The sequence below is a fragment of the Pavona decussata genome, unplaced genomic scaffold (assembly GCF_977016875.1).
Source record: "Pavona decussata unplaced genomic scaffold, jaPavDecu1.1 SCAFFOLD_602, whole genome shotgun sequence".
Classification (NCBI taxonomy): domain Eukaryota; kingdom Metazoa; phylum Cnidaria; class Anthozoa; order Scleractinia; family Agariciidae; genus Pavona; species Pavona decussata.
Window position 1 is genome coordinate 3575056 of NW_028145860.1, and position 25069 is coordinate 3600124.

A 25069-nucleotide genomic window follows, 5' to 3' on the forward strand; every position below is an offset into this window, starting at 1 on the left:
TTGAATTTGCTCATTTCACTTTGGTCAGTTTTGCATTCGACATCAAAGAAATGTATTGAAATGTACCAAAATGTACTACGTACATACAAAGTGATTGTTCCTGCCCATTGGTTCTATTGTTTTCTGACATTTCCATTGCCATTGTCATTGCTTAAGTACCCTTTTTTGATTCATGATGTCAGATCAAAGCTTTGAACCCAGATGACAAGACTGGGAAGTGAATTATATAGGTTTCTTATGAATACCATCATTGCTTGATTAATCATCCTCCCTCAAAAAACCCTTCCCCCTCCCCAATCAAAGTAAACAAAAACCAGCATCAAAAGGTGTTTTTTGGCACTTTGGACAAAAGTAGAATGGATTACAACTACCCACGCCACCGCTGGGTCTTGTCACATAAGTTTATTAAGACTTCAATCTGACATCATTAAATAACCTTAATGCCCTTTTTTTTTTTTTGCAGTGGTCAAAATTTGTTTGAGTTACGCATATGAAATCAAGAAAATGAATCCAAAACTTTTATTTGTATTACTAGCAAACTGCTATACTTTCACATTTCAAGCTCTATAGCTTTTGAGTCAATTTTTTTTCTCAGTCAGTAAATTTGCTCTTCTTGTTCAATTCTGTCATGTTTTGTTCTGTTTCACTGTCATTTTTTCCAGCATGTCTGTGTTGTTCATGTATCTGTTACCATTGCAAAAGTTTTGCTACAACTAGTTGCAAAATGTTCGGTACACCTACACTGTACCAAAATTAGAGGCTTTCCTAGACAATACACTGTCTTAGCAAAAACTAAACATTTCACGTCAATGCTGACCCTCCCTTTCCCCTATACTGAAAGGTCTGAAGGAAATATTAAAACATCCACAACATTGAAAAGTTAGGCATATCTCAACTCTTTACACAAACGGTTGTAGCTTTCATTTGTCAATTTTTTTTGTAATTTTCAGGTTTGTATCATCCTTCTGTCCTAAAGTTACCTTGCTTCTCAAAAGTCATGGTCTCTGTCATGAATGTTGGCCTCGTTATTAACCCAGTTGGTCTTTATCAATGTTATTCCTTTCATTCATGTCTCACTTCTCTGGTTTTGTCTGCAAAGCTTTCAGTTTTTATGACATTCAAGTCTCATTCCTATTTTACTTTTTTTAATACCTTTCTCACAATTTGGTTTTGCTACTTTTTATTCTTGAAATGTTGAAAGTTTTCCTACCCCGTTTGTTACATTTGCCGTATTTCTCTGTAGCATTCCTCCTGTTCTTCTAAGTGTCATCTTTTGTTCTTCTCTACAGTTTTGTTCCCAAATTTCTGTCTTATTGTTGTTGATTTTTCTGTTGTCTTTCTTGCCATTTTTAGCTGCATGGTATTATCTGTACTGTCATCAGTTGCTCTTCTTTCTTGTTAGCTTTGTTTTCATTTTTGCGCCATGCTTTGCTCTTTTTTCTTTAGTTTTGTTCAAGATTATGTTTGGTAGTTTTGCTATAATTTGCTGTATTGTTCTTGTTTTGTTTTAGAAGTGTCCTTTTCCTCTCGTATTTTGCTGTAATCTTTCCTGTCAGGTTCGTCGGATTTGCAACCTATTTTTCTAACATGTTGAAAATATTTCTTTTATGTCATTGTTTCTACAGTTGTTTCATTGCATCATTTTATAATGTTTTCCTTTTTTTCTGTCAGTTTTGCTATCTATTCTCCAAACTTATTGTAACCTGGTAGGTGTAATGGGAGGAGGGGGGGGGGACTTTTTTCTCACTTTTTCTCAGGGCACTACCCTTTTTCCCTCTCCCCCTTTATGTAAACCTTTTCAAGAAGACTAAACATGTTGCAAATAATGTTTTAACTTCAAAATGTTGCTTTCCTTTTGTTTCCAAGTACCATCTTTTTTCTTCTACAAAGTTTTGTTCTCATTATTCTTCCATTTTTTTGTTGTCGCAATAGTTCTTCTGCTGTTTGCCTTGCCATCCTTAGCTGACATGGTATTATATATTCTGTTGCCGTTTGATCTTTTCTCTCACTATAAACATTCTTTTTGTTTTTCTGTCGTTTCTCTAGAGGTTTACACACTCTTTTTGGCATGTTCTGCTATTGTCTCTCTAAACGTTTTTTTTTTTCTGTCAAGTTTTGTTCTAATTATCTAATTATTTTGCTGTGTTTTGTTCTCAGTATATTTTAGAGTTCTCTTCTTTCCCTATAGTCTTGTTTTGTTGTTTATCTGTCAATCTTTTGATGGCCTTCTTTGCTTAGCATTCTCCTTTGCATTTCTTTCTTATGCTGTTTCTTCTGTCACTCTATATTTGTTCTTGTTTTTCAGTTTTGCTACTAAGACTAGAGTTTGTTTTGTTTTCTTTTTCTTTACAGATTTTCTTAGGCCCCTTTCACTTTATCATAGATGTTGTTCTTGGAATTTTAAAGGTCTTGTCTTATTTGTCTAATTTCTTTGTAGTTTAGTTCACTGTTCTTTTTCATGTTTATCTCATGTCTCTATAATCGTCTTTTTATCTTTGTTTTTCTGTTGTTTCTCTTTAGTTTTCTTTTCCTAATTGTTTTTGCCTGTGATATGCAAGTATTGTTTCTCTGTTATTTTGCTATAATTATTTTTTCTGCTGCCTTTTTCCCGTCCTATTTCCTATGTTCCAAGGTTTATCAGTTGTTTCTCTCACAATCTGTTGTACCAGTTTGCTCTTTTTTGTAGTTAATCAGTCATCTTTCACCTGTCATAATTTTGGTCTAGTTTTGTTCTTGATTGTCCTGTCATCAATGATTGACAGTTCAGCTTATCACAAATTTCTTACTCATCCCAAAAATTAAACCAGCGCAAAAATAAAAGGCATCAGGTTAACTAAGAACAACATTACATCTACTGCAAAATATCTTCTTATAAAAAGGTCAGACTGGGCTCAAGTAATTATGAGAAAGGACTCATTTTTTCCCTGATAGCTAACAAATTTTCTTCCCAGTTCCAGTGATAGGACTTGTTGCATGAATTTTGCCTGAATGCTGTGTTACCCTTTCACTCCTGGATTGAACCTATCCGTCATGACATACAGTTGCACCTTTGAGTCTGAGGATGAACTCTTGATGTGCACGTGACTGAATGCTGAAAAATGAAAGCTACTGGGCAGTACTTTTCTGTGGTGCTGTTTATTATGCTGTACATTGGGTGGTTCTAACTTTTTGAGTCTGTGGAAGAATTTCTAAAGTGTGGGCATCCAAACGAAAGTTACTTAGCAGTACTTTCCTGTGGTGCTGTTTATTAATGCTGTACAAAGTGGTTCTGACTTTTAAGTCTGTGAAAGAATTTCAAATGAACGCTACTGAGCAGCACATTCCTGTGGTGATGTTTATTATGCTGTACAAAGCAATTCTAACTTTTGAGTCTGTGAAATAATTTCTAAAACGAGTTAACATTCAAATGAAAGCTAGTGAGCAGTACTTTCCCGTGGTGATGTTTATTATGTTGTACAAAGTGGTTCTAACCTTTGAGTCTCTGGAAGAAATCATAAAGTACAATATGGCCATTCAAATGAAAGTTACTGAGTAGTACTTTCCTGTGATGTTTATTATGCTGTACCAGTCGGTCCTAACGTTTGAGTCAGTGGATGAAATCCTCAAGCGTGACCATTGACATGAATGCTACTTATAAGCAATACTTTCCTGCTGTGCTGTTTATTGTATGCCATACAAGGTACATGTAGTTCAAACTGTTGAGTCTATGGAAGAAATCCTAAAGTGTGACCATTCAAATAAAAACTACTGAGCGGTACTTTCCCATGGCAATGTGTATTATGCTGTAAAAGGTGGTTCTAACTTCTGAGTCTGTGGATAAAATCCTAAAGTGTGGCCATTGAAATCAAAGCTACTGAACAGTACTTTGTCGTGGTGGTTCCTATGTTTCAGTCTTTGGATAAAATCCTATAGTGACCGTTTAAATGAAAGCTACCGAGCAGTATTTTCCTTTGGTGCTGTTTGTTATGCTGTATGAGGTGGTTCAAACTTTTGAGACTGTTGATGAAATCCTAAAGTGTGACCATTCAAACAAAAGCTACTGAGCGATACCTATGCATCCTTTGATGCTGTTTGTTTTGCTGTACAAGTTGGTTATAAACATTAAGTATGCGGATGGGATCCTAAAGTGTGGCAGAAGTCTACCTGAATTGGTAGAAAATGATTCGAATGATTCAAATTTTGCGACTGCGAATGAAATCTGTGGAGTAGTACTTCTTTTAATTTTCTTCTGGAGTGAAGAGGTAAACTAATAAGGCTGAGAAATGAGTTGAATTTTGCATGATATCTGATAATTGAGCACAAACACTGTCAATCAGACCTTCTTATAAAAGAAACTATGGAGACCATGGCCTAAGTGTTCAAAGCACGATCATGCTAATCCAGAACAAGTTCTTAATTTAGAATTCAGGATTTAGCATTTCCTGTGTTTCATTTTTGGAATCAGTGGTTTATCTTAGTTAAACTGAAACATACATTGGGAATTGCACAATGCTTATCTTTTTGATTCTTCTGACCTTATTTGGCAAGTGAAACCAAAGCCATATAGTCTGGATTAACTTTTAATCTGGGTTTTGAACAATTGAACCATCACTTTTAAGTATGTAAGCTTAAGTTTTCAAGAAATTAACCTTGGGGCCAACTGATTCATGCAGTCCTCCGTCCACAGTCTGCAGTCCAATCCACTGATCTCTTTACTGATATTTCTGTTGTCTCTTGACTTGTAAGTAAAACTTGAAACTAAAATCCAAGACAGAAAAAATCTATTAATAAAATAAAACCAAGTAATGTAGATTTTCTAAAAACAAACAAATTTATGACCATCAAGGCAGTTGCCTAAGAAAAATTTTAAGAAGAGCACGAGGCCAAAAGCTGAAATGTTAGGAGCCCAACATGTGAAGTGTTAGGTGGTGCTGCAAAAACTTTAGGCACCCAGAGCATTTTCTTGGGTGCCCCAGGCTACCGCCGGCTCCTTTTAGGCAGCATCCTTGACCTTTGATTTAATTATTAACAAAGGCAATAGGAAGAATTCTTCTTAAATAGCACTGACCAAAAGACTTGGCCTTTTGTCATAACAGAGAAACCTAAGACAGGTTTATAAATGATCCCAAAATACTAAGGGGATTTATATTCAGTTTTGTTTACGCTACATTGTGTACAGGAATGAAATTACATGTATAAACTCTGGCTAAAACTTCTAACAGTTGAAGGGGTGAGTAGAAAAAAAGCCCTAAGTGACATCTGATCTTATTTCAAATTCTCCTTTGCTCATACAAGGAAGAACAAGGCAATTTGTTAGGAGAATTAAGCAGTCAATCAGATGTCACTTAAGGCTTTTTTCCACGCACCCCTTCAGTTGATTATATTAAAATATCTGAGGATATCTATTTGATTCTTATTACTCTGCAATCGAGAAGCTAATTATAATATCTTACCTTTTTAATAGACCTTTACCCCGAAGTTTCATCTCTGTTTTCAAATTGAGCCATTCTGAGCATGGAATCTGCATGGAAGGAAACGATAGCAACGTGAAAACAATGTTTACTCCCCCAACCCCTTACCCCTGGAAAATCATTTTTCCTCTTATTCATTTTGATGCTGTAATATGATAGAGGAAGGAGGGGAGGTGTGGGAAGGGAAGGGGTGGAGCAAGTTTTGTTAATTTATTCATTTCTTTCTTTAGTTTGTAAATTAACCTATCATTAAAAAGCAATATCATAATTCACGAATATCTGTCAGCTTTCTTACACACACAAACACAAAATATTTCTGAAAATAGGAATGGTTATGTCCGTAACAAAGAAAACTACTCACCGGAGATCAGAGGAATTCTGTCTCTTTGGGAATGTGTCCGTACTAATCACAAAAACTCCTGCATCTAAATGACAAGAAATAAGGAGTAATTCGTTAAGTAAGCCACATATCGTCCATTGGTATGCTAAATCAGTACACTAAAATTAATTAAAGATACGCTTTGGATATTGAAAATGTTAAGTCTGAAATGAAAGAGACATAAATGGACAGATATCCTATTGCTGCAAATTTCAAGATGGCATGCATAGAGAAGCTAACAAGAGGTCCTGTATGCTTTTAAAACTACCCTAGCCTGTGAACAGGCTCCCAAAGCAGGGCATAGGGTTAAGAGAATGGAGCGCTAAACTGAGTGAGCCGAGTGCAGTCTGAGGCCAAGAAAGAAAAAGAGGGAGGGATCCTTTGGACATTCATCTGATGCTGATATTCCATGATACCAGATTCTGGTATAATTTTACGATCTGATTGGTTACATGCTGCATTTATAACTTAATTATTTGTCTAGTTTTTTTTTATGTTTCAATGTTTTGTGTTGTGCTGTGTCAGGGCTCCATTTAAACTTAAGCTCTGCTAAATTGGATGCCCCTGGATAAAAATTGAATTAAATAAATAAATAATAAATAGATAGATGATTGTTGACAGCTTTACCAAGAATATTGACATATTGCTCAAATCATTTGATCAGTGTACATTCAGCTTGTAATTTTGAGCAAATATTTTCCTCACATTCTTGGCCTAGTTAAAAAAGAGCAAAAGGTTTGCCTACAATCTGAAGCTAAAAAGCAAGATGTCATGTTGCTGGTGTCAATGATGAAGGACAAAGTTGAGGAGCTGTCTAACTTAGGCCTTAAAGCATTTTCCATCGGCACTGGAGACAAAGAAGACTTCACTAAACTGTAAAAGTTCTACATCAGTCAGTGATCGTACCGTTGTGGATCTGTTGTCGCCAAGGAGTAACAAGCAATGCCTTGTTTCTTAAAAAGTTGATACGGAAAGTACCGGCGCTATTTTGCTTTCAGACGAGCTCAACAAATGGGTCCAAATGTGCTCTCATTCTTGCTGCATTTCCCCTATGAATAATATTATTGACAAATATTATTGATGTTCCAACTCAATCGAGCGGAATGATTGACATATGATTACCTTGTTGACATATTGATCACAGGTTAAATACAAGAGGGCAGAACGGTGGCATCAAAAGAATATCCACAGGCTCCCTGCCTTTCTTTTTCACCCTTGACCACCTGGGAGCCTGTTCACAGGCTGTAACTACCTTGTTAACCCACCAGAACGTTTCACTGAAAAAGCTGGTATCCGAATTCAACCATTGAGATTTTCTGCAAATGAGTGTTTGAAAACTGGGGTGAAATAATAGCTTCCAATCCAGGGAAGTAGCAAACTCCAACAATATAGCCATTTCATGCCCAGTACCTGATACTGGTTAAACACTGTCTAAAACCACCAATCCTCAGGAAAACCACTCCATTTTCATAAGATAAAACACTAAATTTATAACAACGTACTACGCAAGGAAATACCTTTCGAATCTTGAATTCATCCATGTTGAATGTCCTGGCACGCCGTCGGTTTCCGATCGGTTCAAGTCCATTAACTGGTACGTCTGTCATGGTGGTATGGACGATACTCCATGAACCGCTGGAACCGCAACATTTACATCACTGTTTTGAAATACTTTGTCCAGGAAACAGCTATAAGGACGGCGTTAGGTTTTACCGTTGTAGGTCCTCGTGGTCGTGATAGATGTGAGAAAAAGACGAATAATTTGGGAAAATCTACAATTCAAAATGTTTAGCCTCGATTTCGAATCACTCAGTTTTTTTCCTTTCGGGTACTTTCCGAGACGTGAAATGTGTACTCGATATATGATAATTATTTTGTCCCAACTTTTATTTGTGAGTACGGAAGAGACTGGGGAGAGAAGGCTGTCCTCTTCCCAGTCCCTTCTCGTTTTTTTCTCTTCGTTCGCGCCCAAGATGGCCTCATCCGCGAAGAAATCCAGCTAAAACTAAACTAAGCCGAACTCGAGACTGCGAGTCAGCCTGACCACTACACTAGCACCCAGGTTTTCTTTGCAAGCAATTCATTGTCTTTCTTGAAACTTCGCACAAGGCCAAATCTAGTAGGTACAAATGGTATCTGATTCGCACAGTTGAATCCCCTGTAGACTGTGAATACACACAAGATTCTCATAAAATGCAATTCTCGCATCAATTGTTCTCAGAGCTGGGCGTGGCTTTGAAATTTTATGCTGGAATCTCAGTTGTCAGTTATATATCCGAAATTTCTCAGCTGTCGTTCATTTTTTTTAACTTTATGGACTCCACTTCTCACTGAGTTATCAGCCAAAAATTCGCAAGATTTCCCAGCTAACAGTGAAACAACCAACTAGTCCATGTAGGTCCCTTTTCTCTCACGTGCCTTGTTTATTTGCTCTACTCTATAATAGTTTCTGCGAAATAAGGCCCGCGTGGACCTGTCAAGAGTTGCAACATTTTGGTGAGACTTGTCTGTCACAACTGCTTCAAGCAAAATGCCATCCTCGGGGACCCAGGGGCAGTTATCCCCGCTACCCAACTAACTGCCTCTGGGTCTCCGAGCTCGAGGATGGAAAAATGGCTGAACTCGTTCGAAGGGATCTCTATTTTACAGTTATTATTAAAGGATTGGGGTCGTGGAGGTCAGTAAATACATAGTTTTGCCATGTAAAAATGGATTTTGAGGAAATGCAAACATTTTTTAAGTCGTTGTTGGAACGTTTCAACGGAAAGCAACTTCTGAGAAGCAACCAAAAAAAAAAATCCATAATGATTGGTAGCTGCGACTCCGGTCTAAGATGGCGGTTACGAACAAATTACCACCATTTTTGAGTGAAACAATCCAAAGACTGACGATAGAGTAGCGAGACTAAAACTGCGGAAAACAAATTGGGGACTAATCTACCAGATATGGGTAGTTCTATAGAACTGTTAAGATCGTTTTGTAAACTTCATTACTGGCACGTTTCTTAAGCTGTTTTGTTGAACTTATGGACGGTACCTCCTTTTGTTCGCTGGATTATCCTAGAAAACTAGGATTTTTAATTAAGGAGGTTGTCTTCTAATACAAAGGTAATTTTGTGTAGTTTGAGACTATGCGGTGAAAGCAGGCCTTAGCAAGGGCTTTAGGAATCCAAAACGACCACGGATTTTTCATAGATAATTAAGCAACGATAATTCTTAAAAGCTTTAAAATTCACAAAAGTAATAGCTTTACCCTGATGAAGTTTAATTGTCACTGAAAAATGCATGGTTACCCCTTATTTGGATTCCAACTGCCGTTTCTGAGATCAGCTTTTTTTCACAAAGTCATAAACCACACAAACTGATAAGAGGTACAGTGTTTAAAAGAAGACGACCAACAAAAGAAGGCACCGCCCCTAAAGTAAATTAAAATCATTTATCTACATTGTAAAAACACATTCAAAGCATTTGGTGTGTTGTTTTTATTGAAAATAAGAGCAATTTGTTTCGGTTTTACTCTCATTTCTGAAACAGGTTTTAAATTTTCAATAAGCCAGTTTCATTGTGTTCAACACAAAATTTTCATTCGGCTGATACAAACTTTTGTAAGATTGTTTTCAAAACTCCTTTAAACTTTCTTGACAACTTATGATTTACAAAAGAGTTCTCTTGATCTTTCTTTAAATAAATATCCAACACTTTATAGCTTACAAAAACGACTGCGTAAAGTACTTAACTCGAATCATATTATTTAAAATCAAGCAACATGAACGAATTTCTGTGAAAATTCTGAAGGATTACACAATACTTTGGGTTGTTCATATTTGGCAATATTTAGACTAGAACGGATTTCAGTGACAAAAAATAGTTTTAAAGTGTTAAGACGAAAATATGATTTCGTTACTTGTTGTTCAAATCCTGCTCAATACCAAATAAGATAATGATGTTCAAGTACCAAAGTTGCAACAGTCTCTTCAACATATTCCTTACAATATATCTATTATACACATCTCATAACATTTGTTCCCGGCCTTTCATAGTCAATGTTTGCTTTAAAAGTAACTTGCATTGCAACCATTACAACATCAAGGGGAACCACCAAAAGTTTAAAAATTCTAATAAGATGTTTTCTCTCTGGTTCTAAAAACCGGCCTTTGTAGAAAAATAATATTTCAAATAAAATCTCAGTAAAAATTGACTTGATAATTATAATGTGATTGTTGAGATTACGACTAAAAGCTACCTTTCAAGGTGAAAGAAAAGGTTGCAATAGAGTTAATCTTGAAGAAAAGTAGCAAATTTTTTATGAAAAAAGAATTTGAAAAGTTTCATAAATACAAGAATTACGAATGAAAGGTACTAAAATTTAACGCATCTTTGAGAAGCTTTCTGGTTAACAGTCGTAGCTGCACACCATGTCTTGGAGATAAGCGTAGACTACAAACGCAATGTACATGACGACAAAAGACACGCCGATTTGTCTGTTGAGTTTGAAACGCGAGGCGGCAAAAATCCCAAGAGCGATGATGAGAATTAGAAGGAGAATGAAACCAAATTTCACATGCGGTACCATAACAAGACTTCCTGATGAGAACATTTCCTGCAAATAAGAACAGTAGAAGTAAATAGAAATGACAACAAAAGTCTATGTTGGGCTCAGTGCCTGTCAGTCCGAAGAACACGGTTTGCACTCAGTGTATGAGCGACCATACGTGTTACTTCACCGTGGTGTGTCAAGGGGAGGAGACAATTGTTTTTTTGTTTTTTTTTTAATTTTTAACCCGTAGCCTGCAGAAAATTTGCGCTCCGCGCTCGCTTCGGGCTTGCCTCCACTCGCGTACTCGTCTGAAAAACGCAAAAAACGCTTGCTCCTTGGGCCCATACTACCCAGTGAGAAGAAAGCTTTGCTGCTGGATTCCAAAACCCCTTTCCACTGGAGTGTCTGAGGGTGTTTTCCATTTGTCAAATCTGGCTGGCCAGACCGATCATTTATCGGACGGAATTCTCCACTTTGAAGGCTTGGTTATACGCCACTTCTTCAAATTTCCTCAAAATGGCAGTTACATTTCTCTGATTATACAATTTCATGAATCTGTAGGTGCCGGATTAAAAATGGCGCACTCCATTTACAAATTGACCGTTCTGGTCAGCCAGTTGTCACTTATGTAAAGCTCACTTAAATATTCGTTGCTTGGCGGAAATGGCCACATTGGCGTCCTAAGCTTATAAAATTTTTAGTTTTCCAAAGGCCGATTTAGTGGACGGTACAACTTTTGCTTACGACTGTCGCATGCGATTTCTAGAGCGCGCGCTGCTCGCGTCATGCAAAAAATCGCACACAACTCTCTTCATTCAACATTGCCTATACTTACGATTTTCTTAGGATTTTAAACGTGTTTTAAAATCCTACGACATTTTTTTTGTGACGTATACGACAGTAGTAAGCGAGCTGTAGGTTTGATTTACACGAGACAATTCGTGTCGTAGGCCTGTCGCAAGCTTGTCGCATGCCACATAGTCAACCGTGTAAATCGCCCTCAAGAGGTTGTACCATCTTCTTGACTTTGAAGATGACGTCCGCTAAGGTTGTCTAAACATCAGTTTATTTTCACTTACAACAGCCCTTTTCAGGGATTACGCTCAACCGGATGGATGATGATGACACAAGATAAGACCAGAAGGTTCAATTCATTTATTAAACCCCTTGCCATTTAAGAAAGGGTGTGTATTCGTGAAGAAGAAGCTCGCAGTCAGGAGCCCATATAGCCTTCCGTGGCTTTCAGTTATTAAGACGGATGTAATGTTTTACTACCAAATAGAAGAACAAAAGCTACCTCTTCTTCTTTGGTGAGTAACTGAATAGGCTCGAAATTGTCAATCAAGCCCCTGATAACAAATGGCAGGCCAATACCAAGGTTGATATCAAACACGTTTGATCCAATAGCGTTTGAAACGGCCATATCTCCAAATCCGTCACGAGCAACAATAATGGAACTCAAAGCATCCTTTAAAAAGGAAATAAATCATAGCTTGAGGTTATATCATGCATTTGCACGAAAAATGAAGTTAATCGAAGAAAACTTACTCAGTTTAGTTTCAAGGTTAAACCTGTAACAAATCATGTAGATGTGACTTTTTCTAAGGAAGTTCTCGCTTCTCTTTCATATCTTCTTTACGTATAAAATCGAGGACATGGACCTATTTATTTAGCCTTTAGGTTTTTTCATTTGATGTCCTTGACGACCTTTGCAAAAGAGGCGGAAGAAACTCTGCTAGTTGGCTAATTTTTGGAAGAACCGCATCACACGTGGAAGCAAAAATCTAACGTGTAGCCACGGCTTTAGAGGAATGTCAAATTTAATTCACACCTAGATGTAATCAATAACTTACTGGAACACTGGTGCCAATGGCAATGACGACCAAACCCATTGTAAACTTGTCCACGCTCAGAATGCACCCTGACCGTCCAACCAACGTCACCATGCCAAAGCTAAGGATTGCTATCCATAAGATCGACATAAAGAACGAAACAAGGAAGTACTTCCGGTTATGCGGCTTGCTGCAGTCGGGAATGGTCCAGGTGAACGCGCAGAGGAACGGAAAGCTCAGCAAAAATAGGATCCAACCTATTAAGAACTTAACTCCGGCGAGGCAACCTCCTTCCTCTGGATATTCCGGAAATTCAGCAGAGACTGCAGGAAGACACGGGCAAGGCTTCATTTTTTGTTCTTCGTCGTCTCCCACTTCACCGATCATGGCGTCGTGAGCCTCCTTTCCTTCATCCAAAGGTACAGTATGGGTGTTACCATTGTCATCCACGTGAACAACAGCAACCGTTGGATGCTGCTGGTGAAACAATTCCGATCGGCGCCTGTACTCCTTCAATACCTGCTGCTGCGCCACAGATTTGAGCCTGATTCCCTCAATGTGCCAAGTGTTGCCTGCAGAACTTCCTCGATGTGCCTTAAGGTCGTCATAAATATCTCTTAGACCAGGATACGACACTGAAAGCCGAGGATTGACAGAAGGAACCGACCGATGTTGGCTGTGTCCCAGGGAGAGATTAATCTGTGGTTGGAAACATGAGCAATCGAATGTAGAGACAGTGGTTGCCCTAAATTAGTTACTTTTCTTCGACTTATTTTTATGAACCAATATCTTTTCACGCAAAAAGTAAAGACGACGAAGATATTAAAAGAGTTGATTCCCAGGGATTCTAGTTCAATTTAGATCATTTTATAGCCTTTTTCTCTTGATAAATTTATTGCCTATCTGTCTACAATGTTCATAGCTGTCTTTTAATGGAATAATAGGAACAGTGAATAGTTTCTCAAAACTCGCGATGGGTACTTGAGTGATAAAACTGCCGAGAAGTACTTTAAAATAGAATGTATTTCAGTCATCTGCCTATCTATCTAAGTTTCCTGTCTCTTCATCCAAGCTTCCTTCAGTCTCCAGCGATCCGTTCTATCCCTGAAACACAACGTCCAGTCTCCCTGTCTGCCAAAGCTGCATGCTAACAACTGCCTGACAAACTAAGTGAATTAAAGTGGGTTACCTTTAACAACTGGCTAACGTTTTATATTATATTTTTCACTGCAAAACTCAATGCAAATTTATGTCATTTTTGTAGTAACTTTAAAATCCAAAGACAAACATGTATTCACAAAAAGGAGAATTTCCTTGATTTAAAATATGGATCAAGCAATAGTGTTTCCTCTCTCAACTGCGGGACTTTTTCAAAAAAGACGCCCTTTCGAGGTCCCTTAGCATTTCTCTGTGAAATAAGCAGTGAACCAATATATCATCAGTATTATGTGATCAGTATATACAGGTTGTTTGATAGATAGAAAAAGACCTTTGAGTGGCCGACGTAGTGCTAACTAATGGGTGCTTGGATAAAACTAAACACTAAAACAGCTTTGTGTTTTTAAGTACAGCAACAGTTTGGAAAAGATTACTTACAAATGATCTGGAGAGCTGTCCTTGTTTGGTGTGAGAAAATTTCCCTTTGCAATGGCTAGTTGTTGTCGTTAAGCGCGCGTTAGACTGATCCCCTGTTGTGTGGCTATGCTGCAAGTTAAATCAGTAAAGCTGTAATATCGTAGGTCATTTACTATCTTTGCACTTCCACACTCGGCAGGAAAATAAATGGTCCTTTTCTTCTAAACGAGCTCGGTGACCCCCATTTTTTAATGCATCAATTTAAATGTCATCCGGTTGACCACTATATATCGCGATTTAAAGAAAAGTTTAATACTCTACTTCGAGATATTTTTATTTTAATGCTTTAAAAAGCACGTATTCAGGTAGTGCTGCTTACGTGCACATGCAGCAAAATCTTTAATTTCTTTCATAATCTTAATTCCAGTTCAATGAAAATAGTTTGTTGTGTAAGATTAAAGTAAAGTTTGTCGAACTGCTTCGATATTTTTATGCAAGAAATTAATTTTTCTAGAAATGATAGTTTCCTTTTCTGATTACTAGCGTTCCTAATATAAACCTCGTGGGTCATCTATTTACTATAATAGCCATCCAGGTTGCACAAAAACGAGCACGGTGACCCCCATTCTTTATTGCATTTTTGTAATGCTCATAACATAGTCATGAACTGGACCAAGTCTTAGGCAAATTTAAATACTCCTTCTTTTTCAGCGGAATCACCTTAAGGACGGTGGTTAATATTGTTACTGCGCATACGTTCTGCGCATCTCGAGATACTCGGGTTTCCTATGGGTGGTTCTAACTAATAAAGGAATATTTTTGCGTGGTTTAAAACTATACGGAGAAAGCAGAACTTAGCAAATGCTTTTGGTATCACAAAAGAAAATTGGGGGTAACCATGCATTTTTCAGAGATAATTAAGCTTCAATTTAGGAAAAATCCCATACATTGCTTTATATTTTGGCGCTTTTTAGAGGTATTATTGCTTAGTTATCTCTGAAAAATGCATGGTTACCCCCATTTTTTTTTTTTTTGGATTCCAAAAGCCCTTGCTAAGATCTGCTTTTCCCGCATAGTCATAAACGGCACAAAAATACTTCGGTATTAGTAGGCACCTTCCTTAAAACCCTCTCCACCCGAGAACCTAGATTGTTTATTGCTTGACAAAGATTTAGGAGTCTTGAGCTTAAGTAATTTTCCGTTTTATATGACCCTATAACTGGTAAACTGACCAGTCTGGGCAACATTGAGAAACAAACACCATCTATCCGATTCTGAAGATGATTTCGCTGAGGTTTGCGAAACATTACTTACTCCTTTTTCAGATTACTCTCACCCGGATGATGACGATCACGTCTACTGAACCTCGAAGCAAGGACACAACAGCCTCTGGTATTTTGTTCGCGAAAGCTGCTCTTCAGCATAATCCGTCAAACTTTGAAAGTTGGGTCGTGTTTCATGTTGCATTTGATACCTAACGAGACCATGTTTTTACGTCATGTGTCCATATTCGCAAGAAAAAGGCGGTGAAGGGATTTTCATTTAAAAAGTACTGACTCCAAGCTGCAGTCAAAACAAAGCGGCTTCTTACCACAGATTGTATAGGAGGTAGCTTTCCTGCTGGTGTGCCTTGGCGGCCTTGAAGTACAGCAGCAGAGGAACTTAGTGCATCCTGGTCTTTCTGAATCTCGATATCACTGCTCGTAAACTGTGTCACTTCCGTTTGCTGCGCAGGACTGACCTGCCCTCCTTTGTGCCTAACGATAAAAACGTTCACCGACGTTACGGCGAAGAAAAGAACAGGGACAAAAAATCGCTGGCAAAAAAAGCCGAAAATGACTGAACAGGAGTTGTGCACGAGTTAGCGTGTGCATGCTTACAGTTTAAGGAATGTGGTTATAAAATGGTTTTGCTCAAAAGATTTTTAATCAGTTTAGTTCTAGTAGTATAGTGTCTTCTTATCTAGGGCAGCTCCTTCGGGTATAGCTTATACTGCCATCAAGGAAAAGTTGTTGACTTTGGCTTTTTTTAGCTTTTAAGCAGGTTATCGGGGTATTAATTATAACTCTATACCACTTATTTTAAGGGGTTTTTTTTAAGTTGAATTTATTTTTTAACAAAAGATGACTTGCACTACAATAATACTGTAACAGTACCATAAGACTTTAACAGTAGTTAACGTGTTTCTTTGTACTAAAAATTTTAACATCAGCAAAGACCACTTGCGTCACATTAAGGCCAATTTAGACGGTACAACTTTTGCTTACGACTGCTGCATGCGATTTCTAGAGCGCGCGCTGCTCGCTTCATGCAAAAAATCGCACACAACTCTCGTCATTCAAGATTGTATATATACCTACGATTGTCGTAGGATTTCCTACGACATTTTTTGTGACGTACACGACAGTCGTAAGCGAGTTGTAGGTTTGATTTACACGAAACAATTCATGTCGTAGGCCTGTCGTAAGCTTGTTGGATGCAACAAAGTCGTACCGTGTAAATCGCCCTTTAGAATGCTTTCCAGATGTTAATGGACCGTTATTGAACCGGTAGAACTAGCTTATACACAAGGCTTAAACAGGGGAATATTTTCACATGCAAATAGTTTTAATACATTCCTCTGCAAGGGCCTCCATTGCAAGCTAGATGAAGTTAAATACCGAGCATATGAAGGACTGATTAACATTAAGGGTAGCACTGAAACCCAAGTCTCTTCATTTCTTCCTTATTACAGTGAAACGGCCTGTTATGAAACGAGGGATTTACGCCTCGCATTTTAAGTTAACTTTTTCAACTAGGTACTAACAGTGTGTAAGAATTCAGCGGAAGCTCTTCGTCCCTGGAGATGACTCTGCTCGGTGAACAACAGGATAGAAAAATGTCCACGTTAGAAAGATGTTTATAAATTACAGCAAATAATTGGAAAGAAACGATTATTTACTGAAATAACATTTAGGCAGGGTTTGACAAAAAACCTATTGTTTTAGCGTGATTCAGTATTACAGAGACGGCTAAAAACGATTTGCCACTTTAATGCATTTTATTGTAAAAACGGTTCAGGCTTCAATAAATGAACTCCTTTTATATCATTATATTGCTTTGAAAAGCGAGTTTAACTTTATAATCAAAAATCGTAAGTTTAATAATAATAATAAATAATAATTTTATTAATTTATATTGCGCTATTATCAATATAAATTTTTCATTGCGCAAAAGTATGTCTTTGAACGAATTTATCGATTATTAATTTAACGGGTTTTAGTCGAGAAAAACTTTATAATCAGAAGCCTTTTTACGGGAGGCATTGTAAATAAAATAAGCGACTTACTTTGCTCCAGCCAGCAGGTCCATTAACTGGGAGTTGAACTTCATCAAAAGTATGTAAAGAAAGTACAGAGCTAACAGAATACAGGACTCGTAAAGCTCGAACTTGCCATCCCAGGCAAACCACGAAAAAACTCCTATTGACAGGGCGTAGCAAAAAGAATCTCTCATCAGGGGCCTCCAGTCTAGCTGAAGCACCTAAGGAAGGATGCCACACATCAGTTGACCTGGTCAGTCTCCAATAATTATTCTCTATAAAGACTGTAAGTTTGCTCTGCAAACAATAGTTCGGACTCGGGTTTTTCGAAAGCCGATTAACGCTAATCCACGATTAGAAGTTAATCGAGGTTTTCATCTCGCTCGTTAAAAATGGTTTTAAAGGTTGACCTAGTTAATTTCGAGCTAAAGGTAAAGAAAAGTCGAAGTAAAAACTGAGGGCCAAAATTCTTTCGAAAGGATCTTTATTGATTAGCAATTAAATTCGAGTCAAAGTTTGCATTAATCCAAAATTAGCTTAATCGGGCTTTGAACAACTGGGTCCTGATGGACAACATAGTAGTATAGCTAAATCGTGCTGAAAACATAATTCATCTTTTCCCTGTCAAGGTTGAACAGAAGTGCCAAAGCCCCTTTATAAAGTCAATCAACAGTACTTATGCCTCTCACAGTCTTCCTTGTTTAGAGCCAACAACAAACTCAACCACATACGACGCCGAGTTTGGATAGTCTTGAGTCCAATTTTTATAATCTTTCGATCGAGTTGTATACAAAAGGTAAAGGGAAATCTACTGACAGCAGGCGTTTTACGCTTACGGAAGAGTGAAAGATTTTTACACTGAACTTTAGTCTTAACCCCGGCTAAACTTTTCGTTAGCAAAACATGCTTCAGGAGATGATGCAAATAAACAGACCATTAAGCTATTTCATGGCAATTGTCTGACATGGGAATATAAATATTTGTTTTAGTCCGATGAGTCATTTCTTTTTACTTTCATTTGACAGTGAACAACGTCGAAGAAGCGAACCAATAAACACAACATACCTTTCCAGCCAAAGCCGCAGTAAGAGCAATAATTACAAGAAGGTTAAATACTGCGCTCCTGTAGAAGTGAAAGAGCAGCCTAAATTAAGCTATGTTTCGCAGAAACTGGCATTTTTTAACCAGCACAAAGGATGCCAAATGATGTTTCCAGTTCACCGATTGGTCGTTGTTACAAAACATCTTAGTTTAGGCTTTGTTTCGCAACAAGTTAAAAAACAACGATGATCTTTGGGGCCCCTCATTAAAAAACCACTATATCAATGAGTAGACGTTATTGAACTAGCTTGGTCAGACTGTATTGGAGAAATTTTGCTCGATTTCTTTTTTCTTCTTTCAGTTTGTTCGAAATTTTACAAAAAGGATCCGAAGATGAGGTTCACAGATCAAGCAATAAGTCATTGAAACCAAAATTTCCAAAACGGACAAGTTTAATAAAAGTTTCATTGACCCTTAAGAAAATTATTACGTAACCGTCAACATTGGTAAGGAAAGTGTTATAACCACTTTTTCCATTTATGTTGCACATTGATTTTCGAAAACTTAATTCGTAAATGGTCCATCTTAGCAAAATTTGCATCGCTAGTGAGCCAAACAGAATGCTTATACGTATCATCTTACCCTACTATTGTTCCGATTCCAACATCGCTTTGGACGCTAACTCCCGCGACAGAAGTAAATAATTCTGGAGCTGAAGAACCTGCCGCCATGAAGGTTGCGCCGGCAACATCCTCCGAGAGATCAAGTTTCTCAGAAATAGCTTCTAATGATGGTACAAAAAAGTCGTCGCAAATAATGGCAAGCGCTATAGAAAAAAAAAAAATGAAAGAAAAAATTAAAATTAAAAAGTTAACGAATAGTGTGAAGTTTTTACTGGTATATTTTCGCGATTTGATGGCTTTATTTGTATTTTGCTGGAGCTACAAAATTTTGCGATTTGGAGAGGCTTTCCTCTTCGACAGGGAACTAAAAAGGGAAAAACTATCATATTTAAATTTGAAACGAAAATAGCAGAATGATTTATTTCTGTTATTCTAATATTCTATATTATTCAAAAGCCTGACCCACGGGTAAACTGTAAACTCACAGAAACCATGCAACCTTATTTTTGCACTGTTGTGGTTCGTGTGTTCCTTTGAGCTGAACGGCCTTGTTAAAAGGAGAGAGATACTTAAATTGTCATTCGAAAACGCGCTTTATATAAAATAGTGGTTTTGAAAAATGTAGCGATGGAGTAGATCTTTGCGGAACTAATTTTTGCGATTTGTGAAAAGAATGGAAAAGAAAAAACAAAGAAATTATAACCACAAAATTTCATGTCATACGGTACTACCATAGACAGGCTAAAAATTTCGACGAAGCAGCCGGATTAACGACGCTTTTTAGGTAGGGAAACGCAATGCACGAGATTTTCTCAACCTTTTATATTGGCCAAAAGACAGTTCTCGCAGTGGACTGAGTGGTTCTGTCATGGAGTGGCCAAAAGGTGCAGTCCTTTGCATTTTGAAGTGCAGATGAGAGACTGTTTTATAAGAGAGTATTTGATGAGGTATTATTGTGCGGTAAAAGCAAACAAAGGCTCGACTGCTTGATCGACCAAATTGTTGCTGCAAACAAGGCTTCAGTATCTTTAATCAACACCTTGCGGGCTCCTTTTGCAAAAGCCTGTGAATACAGCCGTCTCTCATCACTTCCACGCAACGGGCGTTAATTCCCTCGCGAACGCCAGTATCGACGGGAGCGATAAGAGGCGATTGTTTTCTAACTAATTTATACTTACCTACAAAAATAACAAGGATGCAAAATATATACAACGCCAGCCAGCCATATGCCCCTGTCGGGGTCGACCACGATTCTCGATTTGAATAGTTCCTCTCGTGGCGAATCTCAAAGTTGCACTGTTCCCACTCCACAGATAGCAGGTGTCTTGAATGAAAAGCAGACTCTATGAGACAAAAATACGTAAAAATTCAGTTGTTAAGTTTGTATGTGCAAAGCGGTTTATATAAAAAGCTGAAGCTGCTTACGGACTTTTGTTTCTTGCCCAAACTTGAGAGTCACTTGAACTAAACAGTTACCAACAAATATTTGGTTGAGATATATGACTGTTTGCCGTTGTTTAATAAGAAAGTCGGTTAATTGAGTGAGGCTAGCTTAACTAATAAGTTTGTTTGCCTATCAATTCAAGACTGACTGATTTTCAGTTGATGATCATTGATGTTCTTTAGGTTAGTCCTCCAACGCTAAACGGGATTGAAAAACTCGTCTGTCGGTAAAACAGTGAAATGCAATCACGATTTATCTCCTACAAAAGTTTGTGAAACTGGTTGGAATTACCAGAAAACATTGTTTTTAGTTTTAAGCACCTACCACACTACGGCGATGAGGTCAGATGAGTCATGTTTGTTCAGACATTTTCATTCTCCCTAACGCAAATTAGAAAACGTCAAAATCTAGCAAGAAGATGAAGGAGGTTGTTTTTAAACCCCCTCTCCCTTTAGCCCTAGAGGATCGCTGTGTAGAATACCCTGCTCTCATTACTGAGGTATTCGCGGATTTCATGATAAAATTGTGAAACTTTTTGATGCCGCACGTAACTTCAGTAACTACACTCCAATCTTTGAATCTGATATTCTGAATTGAATCTGTAAACTTCGTTTCTCATCAGAAATGATTTGCAATTTGAACCGGCATCAATAATGACTTATCTTGAAGTCCTGCTATGCCCATTTTCCGTCAGTTATTGGGGTAAACATTTTCTTGCAAAGACATTTTCTGCTCTAAGGAAGGAAGTCTAAAACTTAAATTAATTATAGTTCGCTTGAATAATTTACGTTTCACTCGTTCACTCTCATTTTCTTGTGCTTGTGGTAATAAAGGACCACTTTGCGATTTAGCACCACAAACAAGTAAATGTGTCATTCATTCCTTTTTTATATGAATTATTTCTACTTCTGATAATTGTCAATACATTTCTAACAAGTCAAGGGGTGACAATAATTCTCGGAGAGAAATTTAATAAAGGTAGTCATAAACCAAGCGTTAGAGGAACTTAATCTTAGAGGGCTTCATTGTTAACGGTGTCATAAAAATTGTTTACTTGCCATCAAATGTTCATGGGGTTAAGCTTGATTGTTTTGTGGAATATGTAATTAATTTGTTTTCTTGTCGTCAATTTAATCGTCCTGTCTCCAAACATAATGCTTTCATTATATTTTAAGTGACGGTGAATTTAGAAAGCCTACAATACTAAATTAAAGTTTGTGCTATTGTGCTGTCAGAGTGCACCAATGAAGCAATATCTGTCAGACTCTTTTCTTCATTGTTTCATTGTATGGTTACTTTAATTGCTTTCGTTTAAAACCTTATTCTGAATATGTTTATTTCTCTGGGGACAAAATTACTCACGAGACGAGAAACGTTTTGTTTTCACGATCAAAATACGTTTTGTTCCCGTGCTCACTTCGGAGCTCCAATATCCTGCCAAAAACACAATTTGCAGGTTGTCAACAAAAGCTCAAATCGTTTGAAAGGCAATACTTTACACCTCGCCACCAACTGTTTTTAAACATGAACTGAACCAAAAAATGATCATTTGTCTCTCTGGAAAAAAAAAAAAAGATTTGAACAATAATGGGATTAGATTGTAGCGCGATGAGTTTAATGTTTTGTGCAGGTAAAAAAAACCGCCCCTGTCGCTAGTTTATTTTTCAAAGTACATGAAGATTAATTCTAGCTTTTAGTAAGCTGCACGTTCTTTGTACGTATATTACTGGTTGAAAATCGAACTTCAACGCCAAAATTTCAATTCCTTTGGGGAATTAGTGTGGGTGCACCTCGAATTTTAATTGTAAACTAAAAAAAGACAGTTGGCGGCATAAGTTTATAAAAATTATAGACATTTAAAGGAAAATCTGTTATATGTAAGAATAAAGCAATATATAATCTTGTGTTTCTTGAGGAGAAAACTGTGAGTTTATCTTTCATTAACATGTGCAAACCTTAAGACTTTTTCCAATATATGTTACTCACAAGGCGCTTGTCATTCCGGTTAATTTACAGTCTCAATAAACTATACACTTTTTTCATAAATTTGGCACGAAAGACCCAGACATGGAAATTGCTGCTTTTACCTTTAGACACGACGCAAGGAAAATATTTTCGTATTAAATGCGAGAGCGACCAGCGCTTTAATCATGGGCTACTTTGTAGGGAAACCGTTCTGACAAGTGTGGCGACGTAGTTTACCTCTGTAATTCTGCTAATTGCCACTCAAAACACACTACTTGTCATTTGCTTTGAAAGCTTTTCGCTATTCCATCGATTGTTTCGTCGATTTAGTAATTTTTGCTAACGAAAACGCAACAGAATCGAGATTGAAGACCTTTCTTACTGGTGCTAAGGCAATGTTTTTGTAGCAAATTTACTTTGGCTGGATAAAATGTTTTATAAAATTATGCATTTATCAACCTGATGTTGTGATTATTTTTACTTACTGGTTTTGAATTGGCTATGTTATGTTCCGGTTTGAGTCTACAATTTTTAAAACATTAATACTGTTTACGACCAACTAAATTGAAGATTTGACAGAAAAACAAATTCGTTTCTTCACACTTTATAAAAAAATCGAGTTTGTAAGGGCGCGAAATTTTATTTTCCAAAAAGGCATTGCTTACCTCAAAGCTTAATATTTTATGAAAACTGGCTGGAGATATCAGAAGAATTAGAATTTATGGATCTGTTCCTAAGTTATTACTGCTTACGTAGTTTTCAAGGCATTCATAAATGCAAACCATATAAGATCGATAAAAAACCAGATAGACAAACATACGACTAATGTGAGATCTTTGTAAAAAGAGCTGAGATTCTTACCGCCTTCGCTCCATTTCAAACCGGCTATCGCTGCTTTAAACATTAAACCGCAACCGACGAACAAAGATATTACCAACATGCGACGACACAATATCACACATTTTCGTAGCGGAGGGCTCGCTGTAAACGTCTTCCGTCCTTTACGCCAGTTCATTTTCGGCGTCTGAAGACTGCGGAATAGACAAACATACATGTGTTAGCTACACATGATTCCTTTTAAGTCATAAAATATTAAGGACGAATTATACTTAAAAGTAGTTTAGCCCATAGAAAGCAAAACATCAAAAATACAACTTCAAGGTAAGGCTTAAGTATCTCCACTGCGCCAAATTGATCAAGATCATAAAAACTTAGTAAGTTTTAAAGCGCAAATTTATTTCTATTTCGTCTATTTCCTCTTTCCATTTTCAACGAATTTGATCTTTACCTTCCCTCAAAAATTAAACTGCTGGGATAAAATTACCATGCATTCAATAAACATGACCACATTACTACATACGAAATTGTCCAGAAGCATTGAAAAAAGTCTTACATTCGGCAGAGTTTCAGTTGACGTGCAAAAGACGAGGATTTAAATCCAAACAACTGCATATGTTTGAGTTGTTTACGGAAACACAATGTTCTTCAACTTCCTATAGAGATATTAATCTCACAGAAAAGCAATCTACAATGTTTTTTTTCGCGAAATTACCAAGCAAAATTTCGAGCAGCGCAAGTGAAGTAAAAAGTGTCTTTCCTCCCCGCGGAATTTCATTCAAGCCACCGCTCCAGAGCTTGTGAAAGCTGCAAGGAAAACTAAAAAACAGCCAACAACAGAACTAATTGAAATTCCCCCCTATGATTGTAATTGACGATCTGAATAAATGAACATTTGAACGTACAATTTTCATTTGTCAAAGGTGAAGCGAAGACAATGCTTCATTTGAATATAATTTTATGAGATTGCAAGTGGAGAGAAAAGCAATCCTAGATTGTTTTTCCACCACCTTGCCGCAACCCGAGTTAAGAAATGTCAGTCAACTGTGAAGCAAATACCTTTTAGCCACGTCTGCATTAGGTTATGTTAGTTTTTCTCTTTTTTTCCATGCTTTATCGTCCGTTTTTAAATCCTGTCGCCCTCATAGCCGTTGAAGGCTGTGAAGCAAGCCTTTCGCCATTCAAATGCATTGTCGTGTCACGATAACGTCATCGTAACCACAGCAACGGCCTAATCAAGGGTTTTCGTCCCTTGGGGCCTACCTACCTCTGAAGCATAAAAATCAAGAGCTAAAATCAATGAATTATTTACAGATTGGTAGAAAAAACCTTAGGAAAACAAAACGTTGTTTACAAAAAAATATGTGATCGCATATCCCAGAGGCTCAGGTTTAGCTGACCGAGTCTTAAGTTTCCTTTAAAACGGCAAATATAATTTTTCTGCTACCTCTACTCAGACGATGGAAACTTCCTTAATTTCGAAAGAATCGTCCATATCTGCAGTTTTGTTTAAATATGCACCACGCTCTTCCCCTTGTCTTGAATATTCCATTAATTCTCGACGAAAATTCACGACAGGAGAGATTGTGGTATAAAGATAGTAAAATAATTCTTGCCACATAATGAAAATATTTCCGTGACGCAAAGCATGTTATTAGTTTTAGCTAGGGACCTTTGGTCTTGAATAATTTTTTGCAACAAAAATTCAAGATTACGTTGCCTTCAAAAATAAAAAAAGGTTGGACATTTTTCAGTAGTATTATGTGTAGATGTTTGCTGATTTTCCTGTCAAGGAGATGTTTTGAAAATCCGTGGTAAACTAAACCGAAAAACCTTATATATTTTATACGTTGTAAAATGCTCACGACGCAATCAAAATTGCAAAATTACGATGTGTCAAAAATTAGTTTCTTTAACGAGCAAAGCTTTTTGAAACTGAAAGGAAATCAAATAAATAATTCCCCACCGCTAGCTTGTAAACTGGTACCACCTGCCTTGCAAAAGGGAACGCAACTCCTCCAATATTTACCCGCAGGTTTCTTGTGTCTCGCGCGCGGTGAATTTTTAATTGTACCGATTTACCTTG

General features: G+C 37.3%; 1 protein-coding gene and 1 long non-coding RNA gene across 5 annotated transcripts; both read right to left on the reverse strand.

The window, feature by feature from the left end:
• Positions 1 to 1925: 1925 nt before the first annotated feature.
• LOC146449443 (uncharacterized) lies at positions 1926 to 7676 on the reverse strand. The gene is made up of 3 exons (XR_014860706.1): positions 7347 to 7676; positions 5433 to 5500; positions 1926 to 4737 (listed from the first exon to the last, which is right to left on the reverse strand). It is a non-coding gene; the product is annotated as an uncharacterized LOC146449443 (long non-coding RNA).
• A 1610-nt stretch (positions 7677 to 9286) lies between these two features.
• On the reverse strand, positions 9287 to 24207 carry LOC146449444 (sodium/potassium/calcium exchanger 4-like). Of its 4 annotated transcripts, none has more exons than XM_085101927.1 (12): positions 24043 to 24207; positions 23008 to 23177; positions 19916 to 20080; positions 18757 to 18940; positions 18139 to 18196; positions 17101 to 17294; positions 16579 to 16623; positions 15364 to 15529; positions 13794 to 13901; positions 12219 to 12896; positions 11663 to 11833; positions 9287 to 10428 (listed from the first exon to the last, which is right to left on the reverse strand). In XM_085101927.1, the coding sequence occupies exons 2-12, from the start codon at positions 23159 to 23161 to the stop codon at positions 10222 to 10224; spliced, it is 2130 nt and encodes a 709-aa protein (XP_084958053.1). In that variant the 5' UTR covers positions 23162 to 23177; positions 24043 to 24207; the 3' UTR covers positions 9287 to 10221. The 4 variants fall into 4 exon arrangements, with proteins under 4 accessions (XP_084958053.1, XP_084958055.1, XP_084958056.1 ...); XM_085101929.1 differs by having other exon boundaries at positions 12219 to 12791; positions 24043 to 24198; XM_085101930.1 differs by lacking the exon at positions 16579 to 16623 and having other exon boundaries at positions 12219 to 12791; positions 24043 to 24198.
• Between the last annotated feature and the right edge of the window lie 862 nt (positions 24208 to 25069).

Excerpts from the sequence above, each read along its gene's own strand:
- LOC146449444 (XM_085101927.1), bottom strand. The coding sequence starts at position 23,161 with ATGAACTGGCGTAAAGGACGGAAGACGTTTACAGCGAGCCCTCCGCTA. Across the intron at positions 15,530-16,578 it reads CCGCTGAATTCTTACACACT|GCACAAAGGAGGGCAGGTCA; the intron begins GTTAGTACCTAG and ends TTTTATCGTTAG. Across the intron at positions 12,897-13,793 it reads GACAGCTCTCCAGATCATTT|ATTAATCTCTCCCTGGGACA; the intron begins GTAAGTAATCTT and ends TTCCAACCACAG.